At 37.3% G+C, this 25108-nt stretch overlaps 2 protein-coding genes across 2 annotated transcripts; both read right to left on the reverse strand.

The window, feature by feature from the left end:
• Positions 1-579: 579 nt before the first annotated feature.
• LOC135431033 (nonsense-mediated mRNA decay factor SMG8) lies at positions 580-3723 on the reverse strand. The gene is made up of 4 exons (XM_064685919.1): positions 3627-3723; positions 2505-3570; positions 2405-2451; positions 580-2343 (listed from the first exon to the last, which is right to left on the reverse strand). Exons 1-4 carry the CDS (start codon positions 3680-3682, stop codon positions 627-629), a joined length of 2886 nt encoding a protein of 961 aa, XP_064541989.1. The 5' UTR covers positions 3683-3723; the 3' UTR covers positions 580-626.
• A 1637-nt stretch (positions 3724-5360) lies between these two features.
• Positions 5361-24749, reverse strand: LOC135431047 (protein phosphatase 1 regulatory subunit 14B). Its single transcript, XM_064685953.1, has 4 exons — positions 24343-24749; positions 5821-6123; positions 5682-5756; positions 5361-5616 (listed from the first exon to the last, which is right to left on the reverse strand). The coding sequence occupies exons 2-4, from the start codon at positions 6034-6036 to the stop codon at positions 5533-5535; spliced, it is 375 nt and encodes a 124-aa protein (XP_064542023.1). The 5' UTR covers positions 6037-6123; positions 24343-24749; the 3' UTR covers positions 5361-5532.
• Positions 24750-25108: the final 359 nt, after the last annotated feature.

The following is a 25108-nucleotide window of genomic DNA, read 5'->3' on the forward strand; positions in this document are numbered from 1 at the left end:
GCTGCTCATTTACCGAATGCCCCACAATGAATTGTGGGTCAGACTTTCCCGAAACGAATTCCCCTATATTACGAAAGCGCGCATTATTGTGCGGATCCTGAAGAGATTACATTAATCGTTAACTTAAAAAACATTCAAAACTGTGTACATTATTTGGTTAAAGGCGAGTGAGAAATGGACAGATGGGAAATGTTAAAACTTGTTGGGTGTAGTTGCTCGCCAATAATTTGTGTAATATTTATAGCCCTCACTTGCATATATTTACATGAACACCAATCCAAAGTCGAGTCGATATGGCTATATGGTTGTCATAGAGCCTATCGCTGGAAATTTACGGCTTTCCAAAAGCCCGTGAAAGTCTAACATCGCACATCGGACAATTTTGTTTAGTTCTTCGTAATATTTTAATATTATATCTGCAAAACCGAGGAATAATCGATGGGGATTAAAGCTTTTGGGTACAGGCAATATGTCCACAGGGGTACTTGATTTCTTTTTTGTTCTCAAAGGACGTTATTATAAATGTTAATTTCAAATAACAGCGCGTCGTTTACAGATAGTTTACATAGCATACAAATGTTATCGTTCTTAAAATCAATTTTATTGATTTATATGCACATTATCTTTTACAGCCTTGTAAAAGTCAGCGGGGTAATCGCTTGTTGACTCGTCTCGCTGGTGTCCGTCTCGGCAATGCCAAACATGCCGGCCAGCAGGCAGCCGGCGGCCAAGTTATCATCCGGTTCAAGTCTTTCCGGTGGTGTTATAATCACATTGTCGCCCTGATAGACGTAGGGCAGGCGGAGTATCCAGTAGGCGCTCTGCGAGAGTCGCGGCAACGTGGGGCAGCCCAAGGTGAAGATGTATTTGCCCACACGCATCTTGGGATCGAGGATTATGTTGACGGGCGCCTTAGGAGTGACCACATGAATGCGCATAAGCTGCGCCAGATATGTGGTCTGTGCGCGACACGGGCAGGGGAAATACAGGGGCATATTGTTGTTCACCACTTTGCTGCTAGTGTCGCGTTCAATGTCTGCACCGCCGCGCAGCACACGATCCGGGCCGCACATCATGAAGCGATGGCCACGCGAGCACTCGTACTCGAAGCCAACGAAGATCTTGAGCGCCAGGCGATCGCCGTGCTTGCGATAGCGTTGACTCTTCTTGCCCATCGACTGTTGCTGCTGCGGATGCTTGTGCGGCTGGACGAGGCGCACGTGCACGTCCCAGGGCAGCAGAAAGTTGGCGCCGGACAGAAACCCGCTTTGAAAATGCTCTTGCAGTCCGGTATTGTGACTATAAATGGAACTGGGTCCCACACAGGCGAGCGACCAGCTCGGAAACAGTGGCAATAGCTCACAGCCGCTGCTCATGTGCACCAATCCGGGCAGATATTCCGTGGTAGAGACCTGCTCTGTCGACGCTACCATCGGTAGCGCTTCTGGGCAGATCTCGCTGACTGCGGCATTGGCCGCATTCTGATCGGTGCGCTCCTTGAGCTGCAGCACCAGCTCGTTGGCTGTGTTGGCACTGGAGGTGCCGCTGCTGGTGCTATTGCTGCGGCTGCTCAAGCCACTGCTGCAAATTTGCGAGCTGATCTCCGGTGAACGCACCTCCTCGCCCTCATTCAGCGAAGCGCCAAAGCCCGCTATCGACATATTTAAATCGGAGCCATAGGTAGCCGACAATGCCGGCTGCGAGCAGCCATTGCTTAGGGTTATCTGCGGCTTCTGTGGCGCCTGTTCCGTTGCACTAATCGGCTGGGAGTAGAGCTCGTCAGCGGCATCCAGATCGCTGTCGCCCTGTGCCGCGATCTCAGTGCGGATCTTAGCCGCCTGCAACAACAGTGGAAAAGCAGCCTCGAAAGCGGCCGCTCGATAATCGCTTATCGAGGGCGTAAATACGGGCAACTGAAACTTTTTAACCTTAACGCACAAATTGCACATGGCAGCCATGTGCTCGTAGTAATTGTAATTGGCCTGCCGGAGTGTGAATGGATCCTCTCGCCTGCCCTGCGTGCGCCCGCAATTACAGCTCGAGATGTGCACAATGCCGCTGATATGTTTATCGTGCGGCGCATCCTTTGGCTGTGTACAGGGATTGCCACGCAGGCTGAGCTGTTCGCACTGTTGCCTGCCGTCGAGCCAGTGCCTTAAGCAAATATCGCTGAGCTTGGCCAACGCCAGCTCCGCATATGGACCGCGTCCTTCCTCCTCAAAGGCCAGTATGGCATCCGCCAGCAGCTGCTTGTGCGTGGCGCTGCCGTAAATGGCGGGCACGGAATTTTTATAGGCGGATATGCCCTTCTTCAAGCCCAGGTCGCACAGATGGCCCCAGAATCTGTTAAAAAAAAAAAAAAGGATTACTTGGGGTAAATACACAAAACGATTGTTTCACCTACTTTTTCTCATAGTTGAGGCTCTCATTAAAGTCCCGCAGATAGGCTTTCTATGGAGGATTTCAATTAATAGATAATGTTATGATTTGGGATAACTATTTACATAATTTTGATTATTTGTTACGTAGCTGCCTTCCTGAATATGTCCGAGGAGCAGCTTGTGTACGGTGTCCATGCAAATGTGCCAATCATTGGCGCTCAGCAGCTGGAATTGGGCCGACTGTGGCAGCTGTTTGAAGGAGCCCTCATCAAAGCAGCCTTGCAGTGCATCCTGCACATGACGCTGCAAAAAGTGCCAGACTGTGTGCTTTTTCCTGTAGAGCTGCTCGTCCGACTCACGCGCCTCGTAGGCCGCGCCATACGGCTTGACAAAGCCCTCGAATGGCGCAAGCTCTAAAATTTCTGTGTCCTCCTCCTCTTCTTTGACATCCGACTTGTACATGGTTGCGTTGAGAGCCTCAATGGCAAGCAGCAGCTGATCCGAACGCAGCTTCTCATGGGCATTGTAGAACACAAATTGCTTGTTGTTGGGCAGCGCAAGCAGAGAATTATTGGCATTGTTGGTGACAATGTTGTACTGGCGCAGCAGCTCGTATATCTTGTCCTCCGTTTGGAATTCATATGCGGAAATGCGTTCACGTGTCTTCACCTCATCCTGAGGATAGTTCTCGAACAGAAACAGAACACGTGGCGTGCACAGTCGCGCCCTATCCCTGAGTAAGCTGCCGGCGGCTGTTTCACGCAGCATTTGGGGCAAAAAGTCCAGCACATGCTTCTCTCGTACATACTTCAGCAACTGGCAAATGGTCACCAGTGTCGTGTCGAAGGTCTGTGCGGTTTCCACGTACACCAAAATGTGACACACGTGCAGCGCCAGCAGCAAAATGCGCAGAAACCGACTCCGCATCTGCTCGTAGAAGCTGTCAAAGTCAACGGACGTTTGCTTCAGCAGCTGCTGGCCCAGTACCGCCTCATCGTGGGTGGTCTCAAAGTGCAGCAGCAGCATATTGGTGCCTGGCTTATAATAGCACAGAATCTGTCCATCCGCCGGCTCGTGCGTCTTGTCGGGCTGCATGCCAAAGGCGCTCATTTTGTTGGCCTGCGCACATTTCGATCGCCCAATTATGCCGACAATCACCAGCGAGTTTTGCAGCTCCGATAGCAAAGGCCTGTTGTGGTACACGTGTTGACGATTATCTTATTATGAAGTTTGTCATCCACTTACGCTACATTCTCGGGTATGTCCGGATACTTCCAGGTGTAATAGTTCTTGTAGCTCATGTTTCGCGTGCGGCCAAAACAGCAACAAGACAAACATAAACAAGGCGAGATGGCAAAAATATATCGATATATACCATACTGCTCTACACGAAATGCATTACCGATAGCTATCGATTAAAACGTATCGATTAAAATGTATTACTGAAAGCGCCAAAAGCTATCGTGTTTTGAATCTTTAAGGCTAAGCTTGTTAATCAAAAAACCATATTATTTTGTTTGTCTAAAGCAATTAAATTTTATTGTAAACTTTTTGCCATTTATAAATACTTTCAGCATACCTTACAGCTTTTCGTATGCCATAGCGTGTGTGTATTTTTGTTTGCTTTCCATATTTTTGCATCAATTGTCAATGTTAAACGAGAGTAAAGTGCATGATTAAGTATAATGTATAATGTTTAAATTTTGGAGCTATATAATGTTGAATTAAGTATGCGTGTTTGGCTAAATGAGCACCTAAAATGATTTATGTGTTTTATATTATTATATTTATGCAAAGAGCATGTTGAGAGAGTTTACTTATGCTATGTGTCGGCATAATTAATAGAGCATACAATAGAGTATCATAGAAGAGTGCATTATCCGTTAATTTCAAGAGCTATTAAAGTGCTAAAATGGTTTTTAAAATGTATGTTGGTTTTCTTTTTGCCATGTTGAGCACATTAAAAATACTTTTATGTTAGATTTCAATTGCTAGAAAGTACGATTAACTACTACAAAGAATTTCGTGGAGTGAAGATCTCGAATGCTTCATCAAGGTATTTACAAATAATTTGATTAGAAGTTTTCAAAATTTTATTTTATGCTTTATGTTGAGTTTAATGGGAGTTTGCTAGTTGTTTGACATTTTATTTACATTGTGAAAAGAATAAATTATGAAATTCTTTGTGCTTCAATAATCGTGTATGTATTGTGTTATATTGCAACTGTCGGCTCACTGGAACATCTAAAGAAGTTCCTTTGATAAAATTAAAAAATAAAAACTAATTCTATGCATGTTTTCTTTCTATAAATTTATACTTTTTTGCCAGGCTTTTACGTTTTATCTTGAGTTTACCATTCTGTTTTTCTTTCGGTTAATTTTAGTTATTTTCGCTTTTTTCGCATCATTCTTACTCCACGTTTTGGCAGTGAACCTGAGCTTACATCTTTGTTTTCGTGATCAATTTACTTTACACAAACATTTCCATTAAATATCCTCTTGTACACAATTTTATTCAAATCTTTTTAGGTAGCTACAATATTTAAGCACAATGACAATAACATATATTATGATAGTACAGTTTTTTAATGATTCGTTTAAATAAATACAATTAAGCAGACGTAGGCAAAAAATCATTTGCAACAACCAGAGTGTTTACTGTAGTTTTTTTTTTAATATTTTTTTACTAGTTTTTACTACACACGCTTTCGGAAAAACTCATTTTGCATTACAAATAAACAATTTCATATTAGTTTCAGGCCATTTACTATACACATATGTATGATGTACATACATATATATTTATGTATATATATATATATTATTATGAAATATCATCACAAAATTGATGAAGTCATGATTTAAATTTGTATTCTTATGGCTAACGATGCATTTTATCGGTGTGTTCTTTAAATTAAGACTAAACTTTGCAAATACAGATTTCAAACAAAAAAAAACCTAAATTGAGAAATTCGGAAATATGATAATTCGGTTTTATTCTTTGTTCTTGTGTGGATCTTAAAGCAGCTAAACTTAAAAGTAAATTGTATTTCGCTTGCATATTATATGTTAGTATATATGTTAAATGATTTCCTTTCTTTTATTTTATTTATTTTTTTTATTCATTTTTATTTATTGAAGAACCGGCGATTTACAGCGTTTTTGCGCGATCCAAGAGATCGCCGATGAACTTCGATATGTCCGATTGCGGGCGTTTGCAGACTGACAGTAATCTCTGCAGGAGACAAGATTTATTTATTTTATTTATTTATTTTTTATTATTAAAAGAGGCAAACTTACGATAAGATGAGATCTTCTTATGTCGTCTGTGTCCATGTCTAAAATTTCATCAATATCCACATCGATCGCCTCGCTCTGAAAACCCCAAAGAAACTATATAAGAAACTCGTCTGGAGTCAGCTTTGAGCTGTCATCTTACCGGCGGATCAAAGAGCTTCTGCAGTTCATCGTATAGCCACATTTCGACGGCCAGACGCTTCCTGATCAGGCTCATCTGATGTGAGCCATATTTGGCGGTGAGGAACTTTTCGCGTCGCTCCTTGACCTCCGCCCCCTTCTCATTGAAGTTGACCCGCAGATTTGTCCGATTTGGCGAGCGTTCGCAATCGTTCATTTGCTCCAGGCCGCACTGCATCTTCCAAGAGCTGCTTGTCGTTGTCCGGGAATTGATTGTTTATGATTAATTAACACTGTTGCGTTTATTGAACTTGCAACTAATTGCCTGAAAGCAGACGGAAATTGGTCTTTGAAATGCACTCCAAACAAATTTATATATGTATATATATTAATTGATGTATTTAATATAATATTATGTAATTGAAGCCGAGCGCTGCTTTCGTCATGCGTCACGCGAGAGGCCCGTTCGATCTCTTAGGCCCATACCCATTCGCATTCCAGTTATTAATGCCCGTTTTGGCCCAAAGGCATTTTCATGACTCACCCACAGCTTGCCACAGCCAGAAAGAGAGAAAGGGAGAGAGAGAGAGGGAGAGAGGGAGCTACTCCTCTGCCTTGGCCCGACTCTGTCTGTGGGCCCATCAAGTCAGACTCTGATTCATGCTGTTTTTATTGCTCGCTGTAGCTGGACTTGTTCTGGCTTTATCTATGGCCAAGATTTGACATGCCAACAGCAAAAAGGAATAATTGCCCAGCCAATCCTGCCCACGTTTCACAGCTAATTTAATTAATGTGTAATGCATGTAATGAATGCTCCTCCGATTCGGCATGACATTTGACATTTTTTGTGAGCTTATCGCCAAATCTAGTTGGAAAGTTTCAATTGTTGCATTGATGAAGATAAATGGGCGCAGTCGGAAAACTTATCCACTTCTGAAATTGTTTTCAATTTCAATTTACAAGCTGCTACGAACTCAATCAGCAGCAATTTAATCATATCAAATAAAGAACTAAGCAAGCTTGAAATTTCTTGTTTTGAGTGCTGTAAATAACTCTTGGGCGAGATATATAGGAATTTAACACCTGAACCACATAGTTAAGTAAAACATATACAAATAAGAAATTTTTCTTTACAAAGTTTGATATATTTTTACTTACTTAGGAGGTACATAGATCTCTTCCTAGTGCTTTTTATTGATAATCAAGAGCTTCAGTTTATTTATTTAATTTAATTAATATTAATATTTTAAGGTCAATCAGGTCTTGCGGGTTTTACTTCAAACTAAACTTTCCAAAAGCCTTGATGAGCTGTCTTAAATATCATTGACGTCATTTTAGGTAGACAATTCGAGTTGATGGCAGATCTAAGTTAAGGATTTTTGTCTTCCGTCTCGTGAGGAAACGCTTTGTTTTTAAATAAGTAAGCAACCAGTATATTTTTTACAAATAACCCAATCCCAACCCGAACTATGAATATACATAATTGTATAGTTAAAATTAAAAAAAAAAATTACAAGACACACCAAATATTTAATCAATTTCTCAGCTGTTTAAAACTACGAACCGAACCTCAAATCAAAGAAATGTTTCGAGCTACAGACTATTTCGCTTGGTTTTGTAGCCCTGATTTTACCATAATTTAAGGAAACAAATTCTTAATAATTAAATAAGTTAAATAATTGTTATTTCTGCAATTGCCTTAATTTATTATATTCCCCTATTCCTTGAAGCATATATTATTTTTCCTGTTAAATATAAGTACCAGTAAATGCTGTTTGTTTTCAAACTAGCCGAATTCCATGAATAAATAACATTTCTTAGTCATACATTCGTTTCGTTCGTTTTTGGAACTTTTAAGTGAGAAATATATTGCACAAATATTATTCTTCACCTGTGCAAACAAACATTGAAATATTTGCATGGGGAAATGTTAATAAATGGAAAGTAGATTTCGGAGATTTTCAGCCAACCAATCTTAAGGTATACGATTTCCACTTAATTCTTTATTTGCATTAAAGCAGAAATGCTTTTCCAGCTTGTTGTGTGTGAATCATTCAGTAAAAGAAATATAAACAAAGTATTATATAATCCATATCTTCATAGGGAAATACCAAGTACTTTCCCATAAGATTTATTCTTTCCGAGAAGTAGCTATAAAATTATATTGTAATACTTTGTAATATCTGGGCTGATATGAATATAAGTTAATAAATAGGATAGATATGCCCTAGAGTCTTAAGAATAATTTGGTATACAGATGCAAGTATATCATTTATTCCATTTTCCTCATAAAAGAGATAGGATGAGATAAGTTTTCAAATTTCACATATACCCAGTAAATTTCTTTCTCGACTTTTCCAATATTATTTGTTTATTTTTGTGGCAAATGCCAATTTTAATTTCTAATTTTTTGATTGCACTGATTTTAGCGGACATGCAAATTGGTCAGTTCTAGTTAAATTGATTCGTGGTGCATTTGAAATGCAATTTGCTGTTCAAATTGGCCACGTTTGATGGTTCCTTGGGGTATGGGGATGGTTAGGTGGTGAGGGTGATAAGGCGGGAGGGGGGGGGGGTACTCTCTAAATCGAGGCTAGTCACATTTCCTTTCACAGCGAATTAGCCAACAAGCAGGAGAACGAAAGCACGGGCTAAATTGAATCAAAACAGGCTGAAGGCAGGTGGAGCCACACACCAACACACACACACAAACACACACATGTGTGAAAATATGCATGTGTGCCCCATCCCGGAAGTTTCCGCAACGCTGCACAGGTGAGGCGGGGGCGTGGTGGGAAAACAGCGGCGGCGTCTGTCGACAGTTACAATGTTGTTACAATTTTTCGTAGTTACCCAGCAATTGTTGTGTGCATGCAACGTGTTGCATGTTTCTCTACTTCTTCTTCTTCTAGCGGCTATTGCAACATCATATTTATGCAAAGCTCTTGCTGCCGTTGTTGCTGTTGCCACAGCGTTAGATGTGGCAAGCAATAATAATAAAGCCAGCTGCCTCGTACTTAAATCTAATGCCGGCTCTTGGAAGTCAACGGTCAAATGCTTTGCCAACGTCTTGTTTTTTCGTATCTTTGGGAATTCCCTAGATAAGTTTTTCCTATGCAAAACAACTTCTCACAGCCCACAATTAGGGCTAAAGCTAAGCGACGCGTTTTGAGCTACGAGGCACGAACAGATAATAAATTAAAGCAGCGCCTGAGAACTGAATAAACGCCTTCTAAATGCCATCATATCATGTCGAGCGGTCATCACAATACACATTACCCACTGGGCCAACGGAACCGCACAATTAGGCCTGATGTCGGGCAATTTCCGGTATTAAAATGTACACAAGAAATATTTGAGCACAAATAATGAAATCCGTGCAAACGAAAAAAGCCCAAAGCAAGCAAATGGTTCCCATTCAAATGTCTCGTATTACCTGCTGTGGCACCCGTTCTACGTATCACAGCTCTCTCTCCCCCTCTCTCTCACTGTCTCTCCCTCCCCCCTCTCCCTCTCTTTGCATTCCTTTGCTCGACATGCGAGTGACAAGTTAAACGTCAGTTTCATAATTGCTTATGACTCTTAAGTAAATCTCGTATCAGATTTCGCCAGACAAGCACACACACACAAACACACCACACTAGCACACAAACACACCACACTAGCACAGGCACACACCTAGCAAACAGCCCAATTGAATGGTGTGAAAGAGATAGCAATTGCTGAGAAGTGTGCACATAACTCAGCAACAACTCAACAGCATTGTTATTTTTAGTTAATGGTCGGAATATTGATGCGGAAATCTTTGCGTTTCTGTTGCCACACACACACATACACACACACGCTTGCCACATGGCCTAAAATGCAGTTTGGCCAACAGGCAAAACTATTTCAATATTTGACTCTTTGCAATTGAATTTGCGGCAAAATTGAAAATTTTTTGTGTGTGGCAAGTTGTGCGTGGGTTCAGATTGGGCGTATCTTGGGCACGGATTTTGGTGCCAGGTTCGTGTTGTCCCTGTTGCCATTGACATTTTTTCCTGTTTTTCTTTTTTTTGGGGCACGAAATTCGGTTGAATAGAAACATCTGCAATCGTTTGAAATGTCACAGTAAAAATAAGAATTTGTTGGCCTGAAATATGTTATAAATAAATATTGCAAAATTGAGCACATTTTTCGTTTATTGCCGTGATAGAAAAAATCGGTTCTAAATTAAGAGATTAATAAAATGGAATTAGCAGAGCTTAGAAAGGAATTGGCTAAACATCACACGGATTTATATATAGGCATTTTATCGTAAAGCAAAAATTGGTTTATTAAAAAAGTGTCTGCAGAACAGAAAAAGTTTTTAGGCAAATAATATAAAAATGTTTATATTGACTTTTAAAGGCTTAACTTTAGTTAAGATTTTGCTCTTTGGCTATTATCTATTAAAAGTTTTGCTCTTACTTTTAAAAACATATTCCATCGATCATAAAACTAGAACTCTTCTGACTTATCATTTCCATTCTATAATATATTGATATTAAACATTTGCTGATACTCAAAAAGATAAACAAATGTTATTTTCCCATTGTTATCACGATCATAAATATGTAATCAGCCGCAATCCTTAAATGATATCAGCTTAACATATTTGTGAAATCCCATCGAAACAAGAAACTAAAGCTATGCTTGGGCAAATTTAAAATATATTTGTGGTATACTTTCATTAAATATCTTTTATGAAAAGAGCCCTAAACTAAAGATACTAAAGATACAGAAAATCTTTCCTTAAAGCTGAAATCTTTTTTAAAAAATATCACAGAAAACATTTACGAAAACACATTTACTAAAGATATCTATAAATGATCATACTACATTGTAACTCAAAGTGAAATTTGAACAATTAACAAAAAAACCTTTGCTCAAATTTCTTTACGATATCTTCAAAGACTGGAGCAAGAGTTCAAATGCCATATATTACCTCAACAGGATTAAAAGTCATCAATCATAAAGTGTTTCAGTTACCTTAACAAAAGTATAATACTCTGTGGCAGGGTATTAAGAGCCTTTAATATTCAATCAGTTGAGGCTAATCAAATTTTGTTATACTTTGTCAAAACGAAACACGAGCCAATTAACAAAACGCAAATTTGATGAGCTGTCATATTTACGAGAACAAAAACTCGAAAATAAAGAGCAGAGCAGCAGCCAAAAATCCAAAAAATGAAGAAGAGCAGATGCCAAAAAAGGGAACGAATGGGTAACGACAGCTTCCATCTAATTGATTTTTAAGTATCGGCCAATCTGAACGCCAGGGGGCGCCCTGGCAGCTTTTATGGCAAGCTCTTAGCCCACATTCTGGCCCCACCCCTTCCCCCCGCTGCTGCCCATTTATGGCAAACATGCAAATCACATGCCACAAATTCGAGAAGTGGCGCAATTGCCGTTAAGACCTTTTACGACTTCGTTGTGGCCAGTTTTGATATATAAAAAAATATATATATAAATGCATACTTTGAGATTTATCGACAAGGCCTGGCGCAAAAAATCTATGCTAATTTCAAGGAAATTACCACAAACGCTTAATTATATATTAATAGCTGTGTCCATTTGTGGTGTTATGGTATCAAACAAAAAACAAGAGTTCATTAAGGAAAAGCTTTAAATTATTTAATGACTGACTTTTAGATATCCTGTATGACTTTTTTTCGCTAACTTTCTGCTGGATTTGGAGTGTGGAGAATCAAACCATTATAACCAAGATATCAATATAGACTTTTATCGATTGCTTGGAAGCGGGGCAAGTTATCGATTATCGGAAACAACCTTGTACTGCGCGTGCAATAGGCGGACTTACGCTTCCTTCTGCCTGTTATACATTTATATTTTCACAAAATCAATATACCCTATTTACCCATTTTTATTGGGTATATCATATAATATATCAAATTCAGCTAGCGGAATGTAATCGAAAGAAGACTAATTTTAAGATGTTGTTCGGCAGGATTGTGCCAATTTTTAAAATGTTGTTTTGTTTAATTTTTTTACTTTTTTTTATATATGTTTTATTGGTTTTGCCAAGAATCGGCTATCAATAACACATGACAGGTAGGATGAATATAGTAGCCACGCCTTGTCAAATTGACAGAGTTTAAGTAATTTTTTTACAATGCTTAAAATTATTAGGTATAATTATAAGAGATAAGTTTATAAATCGCTCTATGAGCATTCTTACACAAAATTTACACAATCTTTTAAATATGAAATCAATTTCAGGGGGTTCAAATTAGAGGTATATTCAAATTATAACCATACAAAAAATAGATTTCCAATAAATAAACAAAATAAAAAGTTATATATTTGAAAGATGAACTGCAATCTACGTACATGGTATATCAAATAAAGACTTATCAAAGCTGTGTTAGGGTTTTTTTTGTTTTACTTTCGTTTTTCTCATATGATCAGCTGATTCATATAAAAGGATAATTTCTCATTATTTAGAAATTGGAAATACAAAAACTTGTTAACAATAGAAACACACGACAGAAAACTTATTTAAGCTTTTAAACCTCCATCTTGAAAATCTTCTTAAGATTTATAAAAATATAAAAAAAGAAATGTGCTCTTAAAAAACAATTTAGCATAGTTTTCAGATAGATTACAAACACCTGATTCGACGATAAAAATAGTAAACAAAAATATGTTTTTCTCACTCTCTGTTTGTAATTTATTTCTGGATTGCGTTCTGTCTCAATTCTCCGAGTGTTTTTTGAATGTCTGCCAAAAAAATTGTATTTGGGGCGTTGCGACTTAAGTTTTCGCATCATTTGAACATTTGTGCGGTTTTATGGGTTTTATGTGTATTTGATATTTTATGCCCAACTGCGCACTGTCCAAAATTGGGCTAATGACTGCAGACTGCGGTTTGTGTCTTTGTGGCATTTATTTCAAATTGAAATGGAATCCAAAAACATAGAACTAGGCACCGAAAACTTTTACTCAGCTAGGGGAAAAAAACCGAAACATAGATTAACATAAACGAAATCAAATATACAAAAGAAATGCAAATAGCCAAAAGCGAGTGAGGCAAAAGAAAGAGCCAGAAAGATGTATATCGTGGATAGGTGTAGAGGAATAAATATGATAAGGCATTGAAAATGAGTTCATTAAGTCAAAACGGGGCAAAGCCAAGCGTGGCATTAACCCATATTGAAAACCAGTTGCAGCTCACATCGAGACGGATATCTAGACAGAGATGGAGAGAGACGGAGAGAGAGGGGAGATGCTCGGATTGATTTTGAAACTCGAAATTCATTCATACGAGTTTCCATAAGAGGTTTTCAGCTGTTTAGCTTGAGAAAAGTGAAATGTGAAATGTAAAGAAAGACGAAGACCCAGCCATATGAAGCATAAATAAATATGCCAGCTTTGTGTATGCAAATGTTTACGATTGGCCAAACAAAACCTGAGATATCAGGAAAATATTTTTATATTCGCCTGACACTCGACTAGCCTGGGCCTGGAGTCGGGAGTCTATTAATATTACTTATTATTTTTCATGCGTCAGCTTATCAGGTAGACATTACAATAAATGATATATTGTATTTGAATTACAGCAGCTGACGCATTACATAAACGGCTGATAACCCGCAGCTGCCACAATCTCAGGCCATAGAAAATTTCCATAAATACTCATAAATCCCAATAATAATAATAATAACAATAATCATCGAACAACGCGCAAAGTTTTGTTTCGGCAAATTAAACACTTTTCAATGGCAATTGATTTTCTCTGATTTTTCTCTTCACACCTCAATCATGATTGATTGATGTGTGTGCGGCCCAGCCCCGCAGCAAGCGTTTCCTCTGCTTTGATAGATGCTAATTTATCGGCGCAGATTCCAATATTTGCGCATTTGCGTTGAGTCTTTTATTCGCAAGTTTATCTTGAATACATTTAAATTAATCGGCAGACTACAAACAAAAAAAAAAAACACGCAAATAAATGTAGAAAAACGTGCTGGCAGCCAAATGAATCTATTAATCAAAATCAATCGCTAATAGACGACTGACAGATACAGATACAGATACATTTATAGATACAGATACACAAGTTCAGATGCAATTTGGTAGAAATTAAAACGTGCACTCAATTTATTAAGTAATATAATAAAGCAATGCGGTTGCTAAGAAAAGGTAACATAGAGAAACCCTTTATATATTTTATACATATATATATATATATATCGATATTTTACATTACAATTTTTATCCATTTAAATGAGTATTCAATGGGTAAACTATTGCTGCGACTTGTTAAAAAATAAATATACTTGATATGTGTGTGGTATAAGTGCAATAAACTGAGTTAAGTTAAATTAAAAACTAAAATAAAAAATATATATAGAATATCATTGGTAAATGAACCTGAAAATAATGATGGAAGATTTAATCCTCTTTAAATATTTAAGGAATAAAATAAATTGTGTATACTATTACTCGTAAATGTATGTATGTAAAACAGTTTGTCCTGACTGGCTGACTTATTGACTGACTGATTTGTGATCAAAGCACAGCCCAAATCGTAAGAGCTAGGAATCTGAAGTTTTCGCTGTAGTTACCTTATGTGATGAAGGTGCACATACATACATACATGCATTCATACATACATACATACATACATACATAAATCCATAAATACATATATACATGCATACATACATATATACGTACATACATACATACATACATACATACATACATACATACATATATATATACATACATACATACATACATACATACATACATATATACATACATACATACATACATACATACATACATACATACATACATACCTAAATACATACATACCTACATGTGTACATACATACATACGTACATACATACATATGTACATACATACATATGTACATACATACATATGTATATACATACATGTGTACATAAATACATGTGTACATTTATACATATGCATATACATAATTGTGTATATACATGCATATGTATATACATCCATACATATGTATATACATACATCTGTACATACATGCACACATACATACATATATGCATGTGCATACATAAAAACAATAAAAAAAACCAACAAAAAAAAGCACCACACTTCAAGCTAAGCATGAAAAACTGCAGAGCCTACTTGAATTCTTGAGAATCGAGGAGTAGAGCACTTGGTGGAAATTCGTTTTATTTAAATTTGCAGCGCAGAGACAAATAAGCTTTGTCTGCGTTTGGTATTAGAAAACAAACATGCTTGCATACATATATTCATAAATGCATCCATACACATACATGCCCACACACACACATACATACAAACACACAAACACACGCACACATATGTATATAATACTAATGAGCATTCGTAGAAAATACCGGTATTATTTATCCTTGCTTTGAAGTTTAAATTATTATTGATAAACAAATATTATTCTTTAAATATTTTAGTATATTATATATTTTATTTTAGTCCTCAACTTATTGCACTTAAAATGTTTAAATTATTAATGATAAACAAATATTCTATATATTATTCAAATATTAATCTATAGTATGTGTGTTAGCAAAACAGAAACGAGACACATATAAAAAAAGTATAAAAGCCAATATATATAAGATTAAGCCCCTATTGACAATTGTTTTGGTAATTAATTTTCACAATTTCCTTTTCTCTATCTGTGCAGTATTTAAGTCAGCGCCAGCTTCAACCTACGCAAGCCCGCATTTCCTGCCTCTTGTTGTTGTTTTTTATTCAGCCCACACGAAGAAAAAAGAGGCGACATGAAGAAAACTTCAGGCGCAATAAATTCAATTAAAAGCAAATAAACAGAAAACGTAGCAGAATTGGACAGAAAAAATTTTCACAATCAAGAGAGCATTCAGTATATGAGTATTATGTCCATATAGGAAAGCAATAAGTTCAGGTTCCCGTCGAAGTTCGATGGACGTCGCGATTGTGACTCAGTTGAGCTGCGTTTTGGGTTTCGGGCTCGAGAACGTTGTGTAAGCCGAATTTATATTTTTGTGTTATTCAAAAAAAGCTAATTTGCCTTATTGTTTATTCATTTCACAAGCGTTCTTTGGCCCCCCCGCAACATGGCTTTAATCAATTTTGCGCACATTAAAAAAGAGAAAAAAAAACTAAATGAGGTTACGCTGCGGGCTGTAAAAACCCAAAAGGGAAAAAAATGTGGCTTATGGCTAAATAATTACAAGTGAAAACACCTACGAGATACACGATCTGTGCGGTGTCAAGTAGCCGGCCCAATAGGTTGGCCGCCACTCAGTCCGTCAGTCAGTCAGTCAGTCAGTCAGTCAGTCAGTCAAGTCAAGTGCGCGCAAAGTTTGTTGACCCTGGCCAGAACTAATGGAGTCATATTCAAATGGCCAAAATGAATTGTCATGCCAAAGTTATACAATGTGTATATAATATAGTTGGCCAAAAAAGTTTGTTCTCAGAAAATAATAAAAAAAAACTTTGCTCTAGCCTACTTGACATCGGGAAAAAGAAAAATAAGAAGAAGTGTGTTTCCAGCCAATTTTTCGTATTTGTTGCTTAATTTATTGTTTGCGCAATATTTTTGTGCGGCGCAAGATTGCGTCATGGAGTCGCGGATGGAAAACAAACATTCGAATAGGTGTGTGCGAGAGTTCTCGGACTTCTCACTTCTGAGCATTGTGTGTGCTCGTGTGCTCCGGCACAATTGGCCAGATTGTTTATAAATAGATGGATTTTGTCATTGAGCTATTGAGATTTTTCGGCCGACATTTTGCGAGACTGTCAAACTTAAGTTGTGGGAACTTTTTCGTTGGGCAACGTTCAAGCAAAAAGCAGGATGTACGGCAAATATACTTATTAGACATGGGCTTAATCCATATGCACACAAAATTCGATTGCATATCGAAATTTAGGCTTAACGGTAATCGATTGTGGAATAATGGAAAAAATGTTCATAAATGTTAAAAAATCTCAAGTTGGTATAAGACCAAAGGAGTGCAGAAAAAACTTTATTTTTATTTAACAGTATTCAATTTAAGATACATTTCGTTCCAGATCTAATCGAGCTTATTTAATATTTTTAATATTTTTAAGTAGGTTTTTTAAATTTCCCTCCATTTTTTGTTTTTATTTATTGAACTTTATATATATTATACTTTTAGTATTATTATATACTATTATTTATTATACGTTTAGTATTTTTAAGTAGGTTTTTTAAATTACCCTCCTTTTCTGCACAAAAATTCCCCATGATAAGATATCAATTTTGATACCGTATAGCTTCATAGGAACTGGTTCCATCGAAACATACAAGTATTTAACCTTATATCATAAAGAACACAGCCTTTTCTTCCACTTTGTTTTGATATTTACATCAAAACGAGGCATAGTTTATTTTGCTGTCAAATACAGATAAAAAGAAATGTTTTCCCTTGATCAAAGCTCTTCTAGGAAACTATCTATGCTTATCTGAGAAACGCACACATTTCATTTCCCTAAAGCAAACCATCTAAGGCCCTGATATAGTGCACTCTTTACACGACTTATCAGGAACTGTGCAGCAGCAGCAGCATTTTATCAAAGTCAAAGTTCTTGAGTTCGATGCCGACGTCAGACCCAATCGATAATGTAAACACAACTCCCGAACTCAAACGAAATTCAAAGTCAAAGCCGTACAAAGGAAATTGTGGGGCTTAGGGGCGAGAGGAGGCGGGGTTAAGGTGTTATATCAAAGCACAATGTGTTGTACGCACTAAATGTGAACCGAAAGGCAATATAACTGAAGAACTTGAAAAAAAATATATGACTTCATATGGCCGAAGTTTAAATACCCTTGAAGGCGAAATGCCTATGAACCAGTTCAATTTATGTTTTCCAATAAGCCGAACCTTAAACTGAACCAGTGACTCAAAACTCAGCTGAACCGAGGTCAGAACTAAACTATATTATTTTCTAACATGGCTTGGTATAATTAAATATAGACTCGGTCTAATTGCAAATGTGGAAAAGATTATAGACTCAGCCGCAAAGCATAAATAATTTGATGCCCATTTATTGAACCATATTTGGTATATGATAATTTGGGTAGAGATCAAATATAGCGTGCAGCTTGTGTATGAAAATATGCATAGCTTGCATTATTTTTAGTAGAATATAGATTCTATATAGATAAAAATTTCATTGTTTTATTTAAATTTGCTTCATAGATATGTTCTGAAGGCAAAGAGTTTGTTCGAACCATAAACCTAACCAACAAAAAATATATATATAAATATCAATGTCTATTAAATTGTGAAATCAGTTATGCAAAATCTAAAGAACAGGTTGAAATAAAAACTTCTTAAGGCCCAACGTTTCTTTTGGTTCCGATATTGGGTTATATTGAAACTAAACATATCATACATATATCAGGTTCTACCATATAACCACAAGAGTGAACAGTAACAGTAACAGTTCTGGCCACGTAAATATGTCTAATGCGTACGAAAATGATTATTTCAATATGTCACACAAAACGTGACAAAAGTGTAATACCCAGCCAATGCAAGAACATGTATACAATATGAACGATATCTATAAATAGCGACGTTTGTGATAAATAATGCAATAGAAATTGTGCGGGTCTCGCTTTGGACTTGGCGTACGCGGGGAGAGACGCGCAGGGGAAGTGGGGTGGGTTGGGGGGATGGGGGCTGGGTGATGGCAGTTGTTCATCACAAGTTGTGACCAGCACAAATCACGAAAATCACGCAAAATGCACGCAAACAACGCCTCGCAGCGGGGGCGGTCGCGGCATAAGCTGTTTATTTATTTATTTATGAATGCGGCAAGTTATTTACGTATGTATGTGTGTGTGTGTATATGCAGTTATATGTTTTGTTATATATAACGGCTGTTGTCGGTCGCCTGGCAATGATGGAGGCCGTAAAGACGTCAGGCACACATGTCCATATGCCCACAGCACACATACACACATGAGCTCATACATATGAGTGTGTGTGTGTGTGTGTGTGAGTGTGCTCGACTGCGCGATTAGCGCACAAGATGCATTTAGCTGTGAATATTGATACAATGCCAGCGCAGTGCAACACTCTAACAATATGTACATAAATACGTCTTGTAATTATTAAAAAAAAAAAAGAAGAGATAAACAAGGGAGAATTGCTATCTTCGCCATGACGAAGACTTTAGTACCCTTTAAGACATATAATATAAGATCATTTTTTTTTATTTTATTATTTTAATCAGCGTATTGAGATCTTATATAGGTTTTTTTTATTAATATTATTTAGGTCTTAGGTGCTATTGCCTGAGATTGTGTATAATATAAGAACTATGAGGGACATATGACTTAGAAATCCGATTTGATTCGGTTTCGCGCAGGCTTATTAGAAAAAAGTAAATCATGTAATTCCAGAGATTGGTCATGATAGCTTGAAAAATAAATAGTTTTTTGTAAAATAAGTCATTTTTTTATGGATTCTCTCTAATTTATATGTAAGTGTCTATTTGAGTTTAGATAAATTATTAAGATATAATATTAAGATATAATATTAAGATATAATATTAAGATATAATGTGTATATAGAGACTACTTGCCATTGATGCAGACATGCAGACGAACATGGCTATAGCGATTCGGCTGTTGATCAAGAGTAAATATATTCCTTATGGGGACTTTTTATTTTATGTGTTACATGTTCAGTGACAAAGTTGCCATACTCTCTACAAGTGTATGCGTATACAGTTTTATGAAGCACAATCACATTACACATACGCCCCGTCTGCCAATGCCTGACACTAGGTTAAAGTTCAATGGAACGTGCGCTCAGCTCAGCTCTGCTTTGCTCCACTATCTGACCGTCTGTTCAACGGTCTGTGATTATGTGCGCCTGATAAGCTTTGGTTTCTCCGATACTCTACGGATATACATATATATACATTAATTGCTGTAATTGAGTTGGTTCTAGTTGGATTGATATTGAAACACCTGCCGTTGATTTAGCTCATTTGTAAATCAGCAAAAATATTGTATTTATTTTATATATATTATATTTATTTATTTATGTAAATACAAAGAAATGACAGATGTTTTGTAAAGGTCTGTATTTATTTGGGTAAAGCTGATTTTCAATCGCAGGCTAAAATTTATCGACCCGACAGCGTGCCAATTGGCAAAATTTTAATTGCCTTAATATCCGGTTGGCGTTGATCTGAACGTCAACGTGTTGACTGACATCCGTCCGCTGGTTAAATATTTATCCGGCTAATAGGTCCGCGCAGTTGACGCTACTTTGACATTTTGCCAGCTAGGCCGCATCAAATATACATAATGCCTAGAATTTATCTAGAATATGCTTTTTAATGTCGCATTCGGATTTGACTGCAGTGTGGATTGGGGTCGTCGAAATTGTCTATTTTGTAAAATGCAACTGTTTAACAACTTTTCAGTTTGAAAATAAAATATTAACAATTCTTCTCCTTGCTGTACTGCATTAAGCCTAATTAAGTGTATGTCGAGGTGGCATTTTTGCTACGAAATACGAAAAACTATGCAAAATATAGTTAGATTATATTTCGCATTATGGATAAAATTTTTAATAAAATGTGTAAGGTCCAAGTGCACGCGATTTGCTAGAGATGAAGTTATTTGAGTATTTTTATACCCTGAAAAATGGGTAAAAAGGGTATAATGTTTTTGTGCATATATGTATGTATGTAACAGGCTGAAGGAAGCAAGTATTTATATTCTCGATCTGCATCAATAGCCGAGTCAATCCAGCCATGTCTGTCTATTCGACTAAGCCTTTTTTACGTGTCTGAATAGATTAAATTACAAAACTTTGAAAATTTCGAAGCTAACATAAGAAAATACTACAATTATTAGAAAACCTTGAAAATTTGTTGGAATTTATGTATGTGCTATTTATTATTTATTTATTTTTATATTTGTATAAACAAATGAATAGCTATTTTATCATCTTCAATAGAGAAAATAGAAGCATTTGGCTTAAACGACTTTAATTCCGCTTAATAGTTGTTATTTTAGCAAAAACAATCAAGTCTCTTACAATGTTTATTATTTAATTGCACTCTTTGATAAATTAGCTAATTATGTTAAAGCTTCAAGTATAATTAAATGGACGTAATAGAGCCCGCATTTAATTAGTTAATTATGTTTAAGCTTCAAATATTATTTAATTGACCCACAATAAAATGTTACTTAAGCCAGAAATAAATATTTATGAAAATTTGTTGCTTGTATTATACAACTATTTGGCATACCAACTGCATAAATCGTTCAAAGGAAAGATGCAAATAAATGAAGAATACCTAAATAATACGATCCCAAATAAAATTGGTCACGAACCAAAATAAAAGTAACCAAACCCAAATTTAGCTCATTTGTATGTGCTGCAAGGCTTTTAATTAGAAGCCAAACAGACTCAATTTCATATATTATATTTTGATATCTTCGTTAATTTCCATACATTTTATCTAGCTGCCCTTCTATTTGCCACACAATTGGTGTCTCCTTCTCTTAACGTGTCTGACATTTCCGCTCGGAGAGATATGGCCAAGACGGCAATTGGGCTTTTGACGATATGCCAGACACGTCGCCGTTGCTGATTAATCTTTTTGACGAAATCTTCCACGGAACATGCTCACATTTTCAGATTTCTGGATTTATTTGTTTATGTTCTTTTTTTCTGCTTTGGGTTTTGCCTGAAGACTTGTGCGAGCACGCTGCTCTCGAAATATTGTTTAATTTTAAATTAATTTATTGCCATTTGGCGCAGAACAAGCGCCATAATTAATGCTTCTTGTGGGGGTCAAGCCTTTAAACTCTGGCGAAGGTCGAGCTTGTTGTTCTAAAAGCAACAAAAGAGATAATCTTTCGATCTGAAAACTGCAAAAATAATACAAATAAATAAATACAAAGACGACGGCATATCTTTCAATCAATTTTTAAACAATTATTTCAAATACAATAGAGGGCGGGCACTTGTGCAAAAACCCGGAGTCTGGGCGCTTTGTTACTAACGATGAGGTCAAATCGGGCAATACGCATATCTGGCCATCCACGTGAGTGTGTGCGTTTGCCTTGAGTATGTCTCAATACGTGTGTAGTGACTTTAAGATACATTTGTATCTTTTGCAGACACAGCACCCTGTACGTAGGTAATAACTTTCAGATACATTTGTATCTCTTGCTAGACGCAGCACCCTTTACGTAGGTAATGACTTTAAGATGCATTTGTATCTTTTGCAGACACAGCACCCTGCACGTGTGTAATGACTTTCAGATACATTTGTGTCTTTTGCAGATACAGCACCTTGTACTTGTGTAATGACTTTAAGATACATTTGCATCTTTTGCAGACACAGCACCCTGTACGTGTGTAATGACTTTAAGATACATTTGTATCTTTTGCAGACACAGCACCCTTTACGTGTGTAATGACTTTAAGATACATTTGTATCTTTTGCAGACACAGCACCCTGTACGTGTGTAATGACTTAAAATACATTTGTATCTTTTGCAGACACAGCACCCTGTACGGGTGTAATGACTTTAAGATACATTTGTATCTTTTGCAGACACAGCACCCTGTAATGGTATCGATTAGGCGGACGGACAAAGCGCACGGCGCAAAACAAAATATGTAAACACGTCAGAAGCCAACTCGTGTGTCCAATACTTAATGTATCTTGTGCATCGTATCTGCTACTTCTTGTTCTTCTTTTGTTTTTTGTTTTTCCGCTTGCTCTGCAACGAGTGATTAGACACAACGGGCAGCGGCAAATGTTATGGCAGCAGCAATAAAACCAGGTTACAAAATGCAGCCAGACACAACATAAAACTCGCAAACGGCACACTTAAAAATCAGCACAGAAGCACGCACGGAGAAATAACATCAATAAAACACGATTGGAGGCTGGGGTAAAAAAGTGAGTCTGTCGATTGATAAAAAGTCTATTAAAAAGAATTATGCTAGACTCCTCTACAACGAACGCCTCTTCAAAGAAAGTCGATGTCGCATTTGCTGCAACTTTTCTGCTTTCGAGCCAATCCCAACTTCGACTCACGCGCATAAAGATACTTTTCGGTTGGGTTCAACTAAAATTTTGAAGTTTTTGAATAGGTTGCATCCAAAAACTTTTTAATTAATTTGTTTGAAATTTTCCACAAAAGACCAAGCAACCAAGTTATTTCGGGCGAGAATTCTGGGATGGAAGTTTTCATGTTTTGCAGCTGCAATTAATAGTTTATGACAAATTTTAATTGCTTAAAGCGTACAAAGAACAACTTATTTCCATGTTAAAAGGTTTAAAAAAGTTTCTCGATGAACATTTTAATGGTTTATGGAAGCGAACATTTTATAAATATACGAATATATATAAAAAAAAAATGTGAGTAAATTATTTATTTTAATTTTTTGTCTTTATAAGAATATACTTTATAATCTATATAGGAATATAGATTATTATCTATATAAGAACCTGCCAAATATTTACCTAAAAAATCAACTGCTAATTTAATAATATAAAAAAATGTCGCCAATTCCTTGACTTGAAATCCTAATAAAAAGTGTTATTAATTAACGAATTTAAAGGAGAAAACCAAATTAAAATCATTTTGATTTTAATTTACCCAAAAGTCAGATCAATAAAAACAATTTTTTTTGTTTTCATTTCTCTGTTTAATTTAAATTCCTTTGTTCACCTGGCTGAAAATATTTGGATTGCAATTTGCAATTGGCATATAAAATGTAATTATAACCTGCGTTTGGCATTGCTGGCCATCGCAGCCAAGTTCTACTGTACCCAACGGCTAACAAGCAACGCTTTTCAACTTCTGTGTTGGATTTGATGCTCATCTAATGTGGCTGCCCCAAGCCCCAAGCCCCGGACTCCGACTGCGACTGCGACGGCGACTGCGACTGCGACTGGGCCTGAAGCGTGAAGCGCAGTTGCGTTTTCGTTACGTTTGGCTGAATGCGTAGCCAACGGCAGAGCAGGGCAGTCCAGAGACGACCACCCTCCCGGCCAATAAAAAACAAAACCAACAAAAAAAAAACAGTAGAGGTTTCACATATGAAGTTGTAAATATGTAGGAGCTGGCTGAAATAAACGAGCCAGCCACTGCATAAAATTCCACAGCACACACACACACACAGGCACACACACAGATAGAGAGAGGGAGCTTCTATGCCGCAATGTCTGGTGCTCAAACCGGGCAGGTGGCTAGCTGGGCGCGCGCACGCTTCTAGCCAGGCTGGGCTAACTAGCTGCTGGCCTGGTCGGGTCTGGTCTGGTCTGGCCGGAACGCTTGACCGGCTGATGATGCGCGGCCTCGACTCGACTGACTGGCCAACAACTTGTGCACATATTGGCATATTTTCCGGTTCTAGGCAAGAAGAAAGTGCAGACAGACGCTGGCAACCGCTACTCGCATAAATATTAAACGGCCATCAAATAATAATATCATAAATAATAATAATATGTCAAAATTACTTTGTATTTCTTGGCAGCTTTCCAGGGATTTCGCAATTTTCAATAGTTGTTTTTATTTGCTTTTTTTTGGGCAATTTCACTTGTGTGTGATTTTTAATTATTTATTTTTGCTTTTAACTGTTTTAGGATTTTCCACTTTTCTGCGGCTACTTTCGGCTCAATGAAATTTTCATGTGCACGAGAGCACAATGAGGGCGCACCGTGTGTACTGGCACACACACACACACACACAGGCAGGCAGATCAACTCACACTCTGTTAAACACACAGACACACAGAGATATACGCGACACGAGACAAAGTGTTTATTTAACTGTTTTTGTTTATTAGTTTGTTAGGCGGCAAAGTCAAGCGTATCAATGCGAAACAAACGCGCAGCCGATGAGCACCATTAAAAGACTGAAACTGAACTGAAAGCACAACCGAACCCGCAGCCAACTGCAGCCTGAGAGATACACAAGAAATGTTAACGGCCCCGGCATGTCTGTTAACATGCAAAGAGAGCAAGAGCCAAACGCGTCACTCTGTTAACATAACAGGGCCAGTCTCTTAAGTGGGCTGTGCGCGTTGATTGACTGTTGATTTGTGGGCTTTCCATGGTGCGATTAATGACAAGAGCTCAGCGGATGGCCGCACAATATGTTGAGCTTGGCTGCGTCGACTTAGTTGGAGTTAATGTTGTTCTTGTTGTTGTTATTGTTGTATCTGTAACCACAGATTACAAAGCGCTAGAGGCGCAGAAATCTCACCGTGCGATCCCATTTAAG

The sequence above is a fragment of the Drosophila montana genome, unplaced genomic scaffold, assembly GCF_035044405.1.
Source record: "Drosophila montana isolate Dmon_TW-CO22-7 unplaced genomic scaffold, ASM3504440v1 contig_3123_1, whole genome shotgun sequence".
NCBI classification, from domain to species: Eukaryota; Metazoa; Arthropoda; class Insecta; order Diptera; family Drosophilidae; genus Drosophila; species Drosophila montana.